The 13,549-nt window shown below is 43.9% G+C and overlaps 1 protein-coding gene across 1 annotated transcript; it reads right to left on the bottom strand.

Moving 5' to 3' along the window:
* Nucleotides 1-871: 871 nt before the first annotated feature.
* On the bottom strand, nt 872-11,917 carry ing3 (inhibitor of growth family, member 3). The gene is made up of 12 exons (XM_030440615.1): nt 11,767-11,917; nt 11,554-11,625; nt 8,520-8,620; nt 8,318-8,383; nt 6,898-6,994; nt 6,453-6,524; nt 5,616-5,732; nt 5,360-5,523; nt 4,981-5,171; nt 4,462-4,654; nt 3,708-3,746; nt 872-2,892 (listed from the first exon to the last, which is right to left on the bottom strand). The coding sequence occupies exons 1-12, from the start codon at nt 11,792-11,794 to the stop codon at nt 2,776-2,778; spliced, it is 1,257 nt and encodes a 418-aa protein (XP_030296475.1). The 5' UTR covers nt 11,795-11,917; the 3' UTR covers nt 872-2,775.
* Nucleotides 11,918-13,549: the final 1,632 nt, after the last annotated feature.

Below are 13,549 nucleotides of genomic sequence, written 5' to 3'. Positions count from 1 at the left end.
AGCCTCATTTTTACCTTCAGAGTTTTTCACTTGTCTGATTAGTTTCTTCTTCTGTGGTTTTAATCAGTGAAAATTAACAAATCAAACTGAAGATCAGAAAATACAAAAAACATCTTTTTATTGACTTTTTCAGTTGAAACATCCCAAAACACACACACACACAGCGTCAGTGCAGAGTGACTGGACACACAGACACACACACACAACAAACACACACACACACACACACACCAAACACACACATGTTGTAACACACACAAACACACACAGCGTCAGTGCAGAGTGACTGGACACACACACACAAACAAAGACACAACAAACACACACATGTTGTAACACACACAAACACATACACTAACACACACACACACACACACACACACACAGTCAGGTTGGGCCTCTGACTTTGTTCCGTTCAGTTTCAGGAGGTCAGAGGAGAAAATCTGCTCCGCCTGGTTCGATGTGGAGTGAGTCCATCAGGCTTCTGTAGTTGTAGTCCAACAGCTGGTCCTGTTTGTAGTTCTTTCAGTTCCAACAGGGAAGAGGAGCGTGGCTTCATGGGAAACACTTACAGCACACTGTGTGTCTCGGTCAGAGGTTTACTCTCACATTTAAGATTCAAGAAAGAAGTCTGAGTGTAAAAAAATCTCAAATTGTAAATACAGTTTCCTCAAAACTTCAGAGAAAATTAATTCTGAACATTAACGAGACAAAATGTGATCAAACTGAGTCCGATTAGTCTGAATTCATTCAAAGTCTAAAACTATAAAGTCTGGATTTGTCTCACCAAACAGAAGGAAACAGAAATAAATCAGACTTTGATCGATGACAACAAACCGGATCAAAGACTCATCAGAGACAAACGTCTGAATTCTGTTAAACATTCAATTTAATCAAAAGTCTGAATCCACAATTAAGTCTGACTTTCTATATTTAAGTCAGAATTATTAAAACAAAAGTCACAAAGCTTTACATGTTTATGTTTCAATAAGTCCAAGAATTCAAATGTTTTTCTGCCTCGAATCTGATCGAGTCCAACTTTGTTTTTGAGGTTTCAGTCAGAAATTTGAGGATAAAAAGTTTTAAACGTTGTTTTTAAAGTCAGATTAGAATCTTTGAGAAGTCGATCTGAAGACTGAATCTTAATCTTCTGACGTCCACGTCCTGCTCGGTTCTTATCGGGAGAGCAGGTGTCGGTCCTGCCCGGTTCTTATCGGGAGAGCAGGTGTCGGTCCTGCTCGGTTCTTATCGGGAGAGCAGGTGTCGGTCCTGCTCGGTTCTTATCGGGAGAGCAGGTGTCGGTCCTGCTCGGTTCTTATCGGGAGAGCAGGTGTCGGTCCTGCTCGGTTCTTATCGGGAGAGCAGGTGTCGGTCCTGCTCGGTTCTTATCGGGAGAGCAGGTGCCGGTCCTGCTCGGTTCTTATCGGGAGAGCAGGTGTCGGTCCTGCTCGGTACTTATCGGGAGAGCAGGTGTCGGTCCTGCTCGGTTCTTATCGGGAGAGCAGGTGTCGGGTCCTGCTCGGTTCTTATCGGGAGAGCAGGTGTCGGTCCTGCTCGGTTCTTATCGGGAGAGCAGGTGTCGGGTCCTGCTCGGTTCTTATCGGGAGAGCAGGTGTCGGTCCTGCTCGGTACTTATCGGGAGAGCAGGTGTCGGTCCTGCTCGGTTCTTATCGGGAGAGCAGGTGTCGGTCCTGCTCGGTACTTATCGGGAGAGCAGGTGTCGGTCCTGCTCGGTTCTTATCGGGAGAGCAGGTGTCGGTCCTGCCCGGTTCTTATGGGGAGAGCAGGTGTCGGTCCTGCTCGGTTCTTATGGGGAGAGCAGGTGCCGGTCCTGCTCGGTTCTTATCGGGAGAGCAGGTGTCGGTCCTGCTCGGTTCTTATCGGGAGAGCAGGTGTCGGTCCTGCTCGGTTCTTATCGGGAGAGCAGGTGTCGGTCCTGCTCGGTTCTTATCGGGAGAGCAGGTGTCGGTCCTGCTCGGTTCTTATCGGGAGAGCAGCTGTCGGTCCTGCTCGGTTCTTATCGGGAGAGCAGGTGTCGGTCCTGCTCAGTTCTTATCGGGAGAGCAGGTGCCGGTCCTGCTCGGTTCTTATCGGGAGAGCAGGTGTCGGTCCTGCTCGGTTCTTATGGGGAGAGCAGGTGCCGGTCCTGCTCGGTTCTTATCGGGAGAGCAGGTGTCGGTTCTTCTCCAGTTAAACTATCTGTACACCCGACTGCTCGACTTCTGACCTCTCGTCTGTTCACATCAGCTCTGTTTTGTATCCGAGCTTCTTCTTTCGCTCCGTTTCCAAACATGTTCACAGTGGAAGTTGGACTGCAGATGACGATGGCTGTGTGTTCTGATCCGGATCAACACCACAGGTCAGTTTGAGAGTCATGACGAGACAACATGAGGTCACGTCTCAGCCCAGGTGTGAGATTAACTCAGACTTCAGCTTGAAGATGAATAAAGTCTGAATTGAATGTATAAAAGGAAAATGAGGAGAAACAAACAGAAGAGACGCGTTGTGTTCTGGTGTTCACAGGACGTTGATGATGATGATGATGATGATGATGATGATGATGATGAAGTTTTCTGAGTTAAGAGATTAAATATTTAAATCTTCTTGTGTTTTAATCCAGGTTTGTAATTTCTGTTGGCACTCAGTGTTTGATTCGTCTCAGCGTGGTGGAAGCGTCGTGCTGACCTCTGACCTCTGCACTGTGTTGGTTCGCTGTACTTTACGAGGACGACGTGAAGGTTAAAAATCCAACATGGCCGACAGACGGTGCAGGGTCTATTTGTGGCGGCTGCCTCTCCTCTTCATGGCGGCCGTACACTGAGGACAGTACCACTTCCCCTTCGGAGCCTCGGTCAGACCCACGCAGCCGTAGTGGAACCACTCGATGGGACACTGACAACAACAAGCAACACAGATTATCAATATTATTTATTTATGTAGTGGAGCCATTTCTGTTCCAATATTAAAATCTGATCTCTTCTTAACTACAATCGACTTCATGATTCAGCATCACACTAAATAATAAATATGATTATTCTTATTTTCAAGATTCTGAGACTCAAGTCTGTCTTAAAGTTCAGATTCTTTATCCTCAAAATAGATTTAAACCACAAACGTACACAAATCTAGATTAGAAGATTTGAGTCAAAGACCAGATTTGATCTGAAAATCTAAAATCTAAACTTTATTTGTTCTGACATAAAACTGTAAACTCATCAGTCTGAATCTGAGATTCAGGATTCATCAATTTATCTTTTCATTTGTCCTTTTGAGAGACAAAAATAATGCTGAATGAATTTTTAAGACTTTGAGTTTTTATGAAAATAATTCAAACTTTTAATGTTCAAACTTCTGACTTAAATCTCTAAATACAATGTCAAAAATATTAAATTCTGACTTCAGATTCAGACTTTTTCATTAAATCTAGTTTTTTTTAACAAAATGTACTTTATGAATCTAATGAAACTGTCATTTACTCAAAAATCTGATTTGATGTGTTTTTTTAAAGACTCTTCAGTCTGACTTAAACTGATCAAATTGTGACAGTTTAATTAACGACAGCGGGAATTTGTTGTTGAATGAAAGTGAAATAAATGTGAGAACATGAATCTGCTCCAACACAAACACGTCTGTAACAAACAATAACTGTGTTTACTTCAGATAAACTCTGATCACATCACACTCGTCAATAACACAGAAACACTCACGTCTGTGTTGTCACAGCCGACCATCTCTCCATAAGACACCTGCAAAACATCACAGGTCAGTTTCAGCCCTTAAAAACATCAAACTACATGTTTATTAACACAAACTAAAAACCATAAGAGTCTGAAACAGCTGATACACACTGACTGGTCAGGTGTGTGTCTACAGGTGTGTGTCTGCAGGTGCGTGTCTGCAGGTGCGTGTCTGCAGGTGCCTGTCTGCAGGTGTGTGTGTCTGCAGGTGAGTGTCTGCAGGTGAGTGTCTGCAGGTGAGTGTCTGCAGGTGAGTGTCTGCAGGTGTGTGTCTGCAGGTGTGTGTGTCTTCAGGTGTGTGTGTCTGCAGGTGCGTGTCTGCAGGTGCGTGTCTGCAGGTGCCTGTCTGCAGGTGCATGTCTGCAGGTGCGTGTCTGCAGGTGCCTGTCTGCAGGTGCATGTCTGCAGGTGCGTGTCTGCAGGTGCCTGTCTGCAGGTGCATGTCTGCAGGTGCGTGTCTGGAGGTGTGTGTGTCTGCAGGTGAGTGTCTGCAGGTGTGTGTCTGCAGGTGCATGTCTGCAGGTGCGTGTCTGCAGGTGTGTGTCTGCAGGTGCGCGTGTCTGCAGTGCGCGTCTGCAGGTGCGTGTCTGCAGGCGCGTGTCTGCAGGTGCCTGTCTGCAGGTGCCTGTCTGCAGGTGCCTGTCTGCAGGTGCGTGTCAGATGAACCCTGCTCGTCCAGCAGCTGGCAGCCTGTGTTCTGGAGGAGGACCGATGAGTCCGTTACCTGGTTACAGATGCAGTATCGGGGCTCGTTGGGGTCGTAGGTCCAGTCCACCTGGCTGTTGGCCTCGGCCTCCGGCAGCGCCGACGCCTGCTGGGAAAGCTCCTGGGCCAGCGCTGAAGAGGACGAGCACGACGACAGGGAGGAAGAGGAGGATGACGAGGACGACTGATGGTTGGAAGACTTGATGCTGCTTCTGTAAAACACGAGGTCAAAGGGAATCAGTGTTCACGTGTCCTGAATGGACACATCTGTTTGTCAGAGCAGGTTCATTTCAGCTCATACAGTTGTTCTACGTGAACAGACATTTTATTATCTTAGTCCCACAGGTAAAACATTCATGTGTCTCAGGACTGAACATCCTCACGTGTGACGATGATCGATACACTGCTGCTGCTACTGAATACTGCTTTTATCATTTTACTGTATTTCTTATTCTTCACCTACAGAGATATCATGACGTATCGTTACATCATCGTCTCGCATTATCTCGATTAGCAGCTCAGGGTGTGTGTGTCTTACTTGGACTTGCGCCCCCTGGAGTCGGAGGCGGTGGTGGGGGTGAGGGTCTGGGTGAGGGTGGAGGCCAGAGCAGAGGAGGAGTAGCCGGTGTTGTCCCGGGACAGAGCGAACTCTCGGCCCAGCTGGAAGTCGTTGTTCTTGATGGCCTCGTAGCTGGCCTTCAGACTGGACGTCCTGCGGCCCTCCTTCATCTGGACACAACAACCACAGATCTGAGTTCACTGCACTTCAGAAGTCACAACTCGTTTTGTCTCACTGACCATCAAAGAGGTTCAGAGGGAACAGAAAACAGAAGAGCTGACAGAAAAGTGTGTGTGTGCGTGTGTGTGTGTGTGTGTGTGTGTGTATGTGTGTGTGCGTGTGTGTGTGCGTGTGTGACCTGTGCTGTGGCCTGGACAGCCTGAGCAGCAGCCATGGTGATGGCCCCGGCTCCGGCCCCGGGCCCTGCCGGCAGAGAGCTCAGGTTGTAGGAGGCCAGAGGCTGAGACGAGTTCACGCTGTACACGTTGTTGGTGGACGAAGACGTGCTGTTGGTACGGCAACCTGCAGGGGACATACAGGTAGCAGTGAGGCACACACACACACACACACACACACACACAGGGCTGCAGGTGAACAGGTGTGAGTGTTGTTACCTGGTGTGTTCTCCTTGGAGGCGTCGGATGTGAGCGTGGACAGCAGAGCTTCAGACTTGAACTTCTTCTCTGGAACGTGTTCTGTAGTGTGGTGAGTCGGAGCGCTGTACTTCCTCTCTGTGACATCACAACGACACATCATCATCATCATCATCATCATCATCATCAGACAGAAGACTCGTAGCCTTTACTAAACAAGGTGGTTCAGGTTCTGGTTCTGAGACGGTGCCACTCTGGAATCAGTTCTTTGCTCTTGGTGAGCAGAGTGGCACCAACACTCTGCTGGTCCAGTAGAAGGAACTGCTGACATCAGGGACTGGGGCGGACTCATCGTCACAGAGGACCAACTAAACCTTCTTCTGACTGCCATTTCTATACAGCAGAACCGGTGTAGCGTGTTCTGAATGATCCGCGGGACAATAAACACAGATTCTAACTAAAGGAAGCAGCAGAGGTCTGAGGTCCAGTCACATTTGGATGTAGGCGCAGAGTCAGGAGCAACACTAGTAAAGAACCGACGTGGGTCAGCACACTTGTTCCTAACAAAGCTGGTAAACTGGAGGTGCACACAGTGACTGAGCGATGTGACTCTACAGTGACGCCCAGAACCAGCCCAGAACCAAACCTGAACCAGCCCAGAACCAGCCCTGAACCAGCCCAGAACCAGCCCAGAACCAAACCTGAACCAGCCCAGAACCAGCCCAGAACCAAACCTGAACCAGCCCAGAACCAGCCCAGAACCAGCCCTGAACCAGCCCAGAACCAGCCCTGAATCAGACCAGAACCAGCACTTGGTTCTCTCTGGTGGAAGACGGTATCGGAGGCGAGTGTACTTACTCTCAGCTGCGGTGTGAGAGTGGACGTGATGGTTGTTGACCGGCTGAGACGGACTGTCCATCTCTAAAGATCCTGAAGAGACAAAGAAGAAGAAGACAGGAAGTTGAAAGTATCTCAGCTCCTCTCAGGTGTCAGAAGGCGCTCGAGCTCGTCATGAATCATCTGCCGGACGTCTGTGGCTCAGAACCAAACAACTAGAGATGTTCCTGGTTCTGAGAGCTGGACTCTTTCTTCTGAACAGTCGTAAACCACTGAACCTGTACGGACGTTATGTTTCACACAAGGTCTCGTTTCTTTTAATAAATCACACGGTATCAGATCAGAGCACTGAGTCGTGGCACTGATTCTGGTTCCAACATGTCAGGTGGTATCAGAGGCACCTCAGGTTCTGGTGTCAGTATCAGAACATCACTATCAGATCATATAACAGCAGTGAGGGACTCACGTCTCTCCAGGATCTCGGTGATGCCGGCGTTGTCGGCCTCCAGCTCCATCTTAAACTTGGCCAGCTCCTGGTCCAGTTTGCGCAGGTGCCGGTCCACCTGACAGGAAGAGACAGAACCTCTCTGAGCTCAGGACGATGACGGAGACGTACAACAATCTTTAAAGGCTCATTCTGTCTGATAAACGATCACAGAGGACATTTAAACTGTTCTTATTGATCAGTTGGAGAGTTAAAGACACTGAGCTGCTGATCAGACACCTGATCATCAGGTCAGATCAATACTGTGACATCACTGACTGATTGATCATGTGTCTCTCCTCATTGTGTTGTCTGTGACTGCCCTCTAGTGGCCGTGGCAGTGAACTACAGTCACACTGCTCCTGTAAATGATGTCACACTGTCGGGTGAATGAACAGGTTCCATTAGTTCATATTGATCATGTGATTGATCCTGAACAGCAGCTGCAGCTTCTCTGACTGCACTCACATCATGTGCTGAACAGTTTGTTATGTAGATTAATACAATCTGAACACTTAATTAAAAACGTGTTATTATTATTAAACATGGAAGAAGTATTTTCTGTGACTGATGAGATCAGCAGGTTTCTACCTGTCACCTGTTTAAAGAGGATCCTGATGCTGACTGAGCTCTCAACATGTTTTTATCTCTTTATCATTTATTAAACATTAATATAACGGGAGACGGGTGTTGTTATTAATACAACTCTTCTTATTGATCCTCCCTTCAGCCTTCTCTGTTGAAGAGTGAAACTTTGGAGTTAAAAATGGAACAACTGTAATTTTTTTTAATAAGGCTGTTAAATTAAACATCACTGTTTGAAACAATCTGGAGTTTTCTACTTCTACCATCTTTGTTACTGTTTTATTCGTATTCTTCTTTTGTTCTTTCGAGCTTTAACTTTCTTAAATGCAGTCTATGTAAAATAAAACTAAACTCATTAACCTGTTATCTGTTCAGTTCTTATTCAATACTCAGTTGTATTTACATTATTTAATGATTGGTTTTTTTCCAAGAACAGGAATAGAACTGCATGTTTTCAATATCATTACATTGTTTCTATAACAACAGCAGATTGACTATAAACTCACTGATATCTCAGCGGACACAGAACAATTATCAGTGAGATAAATATTCCCAGGCTTCCCAGTGTTTTCCAGGACTTTTCCAGCCCTGATCCAGCTGGTGTGTAACTCACTCGTGCTCATGTGTTCTGTTCTGTGGACGTCTGATTCAGACACAACTCACGCGCTTGGATACAGATTAAAATACTGTTTTTCTGCGTGTTGATGCTGAACAGCTGAATTGATAATTGATCATAACTTATTACACTACTGCACTTAATAAAAGAGCTGTGGCCTGTTTAATACCTGGTTCAGTGAACAGGCTTCATGTTACTCACCAGATCATAAATCTGATTGGCCAGCTGCACTTTCTCATCTGCATCTTCCAGAGCTTTGTAATAATCCTGAAACACAGTGAAGACTCATGAAGTGTTTGTTAAAGTCACTGTGGAAAACAACATGCAGTGAAAAGCTGCTTCAGTCGGACCGTGTGATTAATCATCAATGAGCACATTGGTTCTACAGTCGGTGCTGTCGGACCTTTTTAATGACCTCCATCTGCTCCTCTCTCCACTCCGGCTTGTTCTTCTTGGCGTTGACGAAGAACTCGATCACCTTCTGCTCCAGCTGATCTGTGGCGTCTGGACGGAACAGAGACGGACAGTCGGTGACGTTTCAATACAAAAACACACAAACTGTGGTTTAAAGACACAATGACACACGTTTAAATCCAGTTCACCTTGTGTCCCGTTTACATTCATGGCAGACAGAAACAGTGGTGGAGCATCAGGCAGTTACACATTTAGCTGTCAGTGATCATAACTAACGTACGACAGCAGGAAATAAAGCAGATGATAAAGTGTTATATTCTTCTTATTATATCATAAACCTGCAGGGAGGAGTCTGTGTTTTCTGTTTCACGGTGAAGTTCGGTGTTACAATAAACCAACACTGACGATAACAGCGTTATTAAGGATATAATATATTCTAGATGTTCAGCCTCATGCATCTTTTCCATCAGTTCATCAGGTGTTCTGCACTCTGCTGCTGTGTGCCAGCAAAAGAGAAAATGCAGTAAACAAAGTTTCTCTCTTTTGTCTACAGATATCGTGTTAATGTTACCGTGAACATGTCGGGTCATGATAATCAATGACATTTTGTAGATCAATTAAGAAAATAATCAACAGCTTGATCACTGAAATCAACAGGCTGCATAAAATGGTCAAAAACCGTCATGATGAGTGAACACGTAACAATACACAAAGATACATGTTAGTTAATACTGGTTGTTTCTGTTGATTTCTATGTGGCTGCACAGAAACACAACATTTTGTTAAGTTTGTTATTATTTGTAGCTCAATCTGTGTTTAACTTCTATCAAACGTCTTTTTCTAACTTTAATCTGCAGCACTGTTGATTCACTTCATACAGTAAACTAGACTGTAGCAGGACAGTTTATACTTCTGGTGGATCGAAGATCACTTCATTGCTGTGTGTTTTCTATCCGTATAATTATCTATACTTCTGTTCATACTTCTGTTAACATTTTCTTAAATATGTATTTGGATTTGTGTTCTGTAGGTGTTGTATAAGCTATTGGATGACTGAATTCCTTCTGGATCAATAAAATATCTATCCATCTATTGTAACATGACTTATGATCAGTACAAACGATTGTTTTTGCTTCACAACATTCGTTTTGATTAAAACAGAAGATGAAGATGTTCGTCGGGGTCTGAAGTCGTCTACAGGACGTATTATTAGGACCCATTATGATGATTCACGTTCACTGAGAAACTGCAGCTGCTCAGATTTAGATCTCAGACTTCATCATGTTGTGATTTCAATTATATTTCCATTAACTGTGCTGCATTACTTCAGTCCATGACAGGATATTAACCGACTACTGATTGTATTACATGTAGGGATGCACCGATACCGATATCGGGCCGATACAGTTCTAATATACTCGTACTCGTTAAAGTTCGCTGATTACCAAGAACCGATACCAATCAGTGTTCTCCCCAGACGGTGGAATAGCGGCGCTGCGCTGCTATACTGCTAGCTCAGAGCCACTGTACTCATTTTCAAATTAAGGGTGTTTATTTCCTATATCTTTAACGATATGCAACGTGACGTCATCTGTAACAGCTGTCCATCGGGACCCTTTCTTCTCATACGGGACACAATGATTAAATGATTCTGCTAATGTTAGCTGCTTTATAGCCCGAGTGGGCTGCCGCGGTCTTCTCGTAGTGAGCAACAAGTGTCCCACTCTGATACGTGCGTCTGTTTGAGCGGCTCAGATAAATGTGTCGGTCCGCTGTCTTTAGTCACAACAGCCTTTGAACAAACTGTGCAGTGGACCGACGCCACAAAACCAAGCTACTAACGAGACGGTGCTGTTTTAGGAACAAGCTCTTGGCTCGCTGCGTGTTGTTGTGTTTGCTTCTCTGTGGAAAGTCAATGCGGGGGCGGAGCCACTATGAACTACGGGAGCCCATGAGGAGCGGCGAGGAGCAAGAAACAGACTCACAGCTGTTCATGCAGAGATGATTCTTTTCATCAAAAAGAACCTGCCACTCACTCTCCCAAAAAAAAACTTAGTTCAGAGACCACACCACTGCATGCTGACTGAAGTTTGAGATTTTGTTTGATTCAAATATGGACACTCTGCAATAGGTTCATCAATGTTGTGCAAAATAGTTAATTGATATTTTGTTTGATTAAAATGTGGAAACTCTGCAATAATTCTCAGAAGATTTCACAGAAAATGTTTATTTTTCATTTATCATCATTTGTTGTAACAAGCAGATTAATTGTCTTCCAATTAATTGCATTTTGCCTGATAGTTTTTTGGGGGTTGTTTTGGTGGTTGTAGTATCGGCATCGGTACTCGGTATCGGCAAGTACTCAGATCCAAGTATCGTATCGTATCGGGTTGAAAAAAGTGGTATCGGTGCATCCTTAATTACATGTATATCACAGAGTGAAAATACTCAACAACAAATAAAAGTCCTGCATCAAAAACAACCAGAGTAACAGTAGAGAAGTGTCGGCGTTAAAACACAGCAGCTGACTCATGGGATCATTTCAATCACTCCAGTTTAAAACGAGCACTTTGTAGAAGAAGTGTAATATTTACAATATTAAAGTATTATATACTTATAAACAGCTTGTTTATATAAGTAAATAAACAAGCTGTTCTCTGGTGGCAGGGTCCGCCACATGTAAACAAAGTAAAACAGTATAGATCGTGCTGTCATTGAAGGTCAGTTTGTTGAAGAGTCATGAAAACAAAGACAGTTTGATTATTTATTTGTTTGTTTGAAGATTTTTCTCGGCTCATCAAAATGTCTTCCATAAAACTACAGACTGCTCCTTTAAAGTCTGTTTCATCAGAGCTGCTGTTAGCCGGCTCTGCTAACTTCATGCTAATGACTGACTATAATGTTGCTCTGTTGTTTGAACGAGCCGTCACGGATCTGTGTGTGCGTGTGTGTGTGTGTGTGAGTGCGTGTGTGTGTGTGTTCACACCGGTGCACCGTGCCGTTACCCGGCGGTGTGTACGTACTCTGAACCTGCAGGTCCATCTCCCTCATTTCCGTAAACCTGTCGCGGAGGTCCATGGGAAGCTGCTCGATCACTGCCAGAGAAGAAAAAGCGGTTACCCTGCTAGCACGGCTAGGCTAACGGCCGGAGCCACACAGGCCGGTAAATAACACACACACAACGGACAATACGAGCCAAAAAAGCCTCCACCGCTTAGTTTGAGTCCCATACTCACTCTCGAGATAATCCTCCAGGTACAACATGGCGCTGAATTCGACGGTTTGAGCGTTTTATGAAACAATTGTCTTCTTTCAATATGGCGCCGTCAGCCGCTGTCTCGATCACAAAAATACCCCGAAAGTCTGAGGTCACACAATGTGACGCACACGGCTGCCTGGGCTCTGATTGGTTGAGACAGACGCGGGCGTTGACTTGCCTTCTCCGTACAGATGCATTGTGGGAGTGGTAGTTCAATACGGACCTGCATTGTTTATCCTGTAAAACATCCTCACATCTATCTCCAGATGGATTTATTTGAATATCTTTTGATTTAAGAGTGTATTTTCATCAGCTAACACTCTGTAGTGATGATGTACAGTAAATTCCATGTTCCTCACATGTGCAGCCAACTACAACATTGCACTAAGACTGCAGATACAAAAAATTACCAGGAAAAACAAGTAGAGGATTACACATTCAAGATTAGAAAAATATTTAAATATAATTCTGTCAAATCAGCATTTTAATGTCTGTTCTGTTTTATTTAATTTTTGTACATACAGGACCTGATTATTCTTCCCATAAACAACTAGCTCCTGTGACGACACTTAGCGCTGTTTGGAAACAGTGTCAGACTCTGACACAACGCTTTCATCAGACTGGAATGACAAATTCTTAAACTCTAATTAAGTACACATTATAATTACATTTCAATCTAAAGGGACGACTCAGTGGGAATCATGATGAGTTCATTTATGGATCCATGAATAACACGTTAGATTCTGTTGTAACCAGGTAAAAGAGGGAGTTAAAGAGGACTTCAACATAACCATCATGTATTTTCACAGTGTACATTAAACAGGTTATTCTGTCTCTTGTAATTAATTACACGTCTACTTGTTTCATTTATTCACATCGACTCAACATGATAGAAAACTTTGCATAAAATCTGAAACCTGACACCAGCATTGGATGGAAAATATACATGCAATTAAAATATTTCATTAGTCAGTTCAGTTATATATAGTTAGTGTTACAGTTCAGTTATATACAGTCAGTGTTACGGTTCAGTTGTATACAGTCAGTGTTACAGTTCAGTTATATACAGTCAGTGTTACAGTTCAGTTATATACAGTCAGTGTTACAGTTCAGTTATATACAGTCAGTGTTACAGTTCAGTTGTATACAGTCAGTGTTACAGTTCAGTTGTATACAGTCAGTGTTACAGTTCAGTTATATACAGTCAGTGTTACGGTTCAGTTATATACAGTCAGTGTTACACAGTTCAGTTATATACAGTCAGTGTTACAGTTCAGTTATATACAGTCAGTGTTACAGTTCAGTTATATACAGTCAGTGTTACAGTTCAGTTATATACAGTCAGTGTTACGGTTCAGTTATATACAGTCAGTGTTACGGTTCAGTTGTATACAGTCAGTGTTACGGTTCAGTTATATACAGTCAGTCAGTGTAACAGTTCAGTTAGTATAACAGTCAGTGTACAGTTCAGTTGAATACAGTCAGTGTTACAGTTCAGTTTATATACAGTCAGTGTTACATAGTTCAGTTATATACAGTCAGTGTTACAAGTTCAGTTATATACAGTCATGTGTTACATAGTTTCAGTTATATACAGTCAGTGTTTACATAGTTCAGTTGTATACAGTCAGTGTTACACATGTTCAGTTATATACAAGTCAGTGTTACACAGTTCAGTTATATACAGTCAGTGTTACGGTTCAGTGTATACAGTCAGTGTTTACAGTTTCAGTTGTATACAGTCAGTGTTACAGTTCAGT

This window comes from Sparus aurata, chromosome 14 (genome assembly GCF_900880675.1).
Source record: "Sparus aurata chromosome 14, fSpaAur1.1, whole genome shotgun sequence".
Lineage (NCBI taxonomy): Eukaryota > Metazoa > Chordata > Actinopteri > Spariformes > Sparidae > Sparus > Sparus aurata.
Note: the sequence above shows the minus strand (reverse complement) of the source record. Positions and strands in the feature narration are given on the sequence as shown.

Bases quoted from the DNA above. Each gene is read 5' to 3' on its own strand.
- ing3 (XM_030440615.1), bottom strand. From the start codon at position 11,794: ATGTTGTACCTGGAGGATTATCTCGAGA. The intron at 11,626-11,766 runs GTGAGTATGGGA...CTTCTCTGGCAG, and splicing joins CCTGGAGGATTATCTCGAGA to TGATCGAGCAGCTTCCCATG. The intron at 2,893-3,707 runs GTGAGTGTTTCT...TGTTGTTGTCAG, and splicing joins TCGGCTGTGACAACACAGAC to TGTCCCATCGAGTGGTTCCA.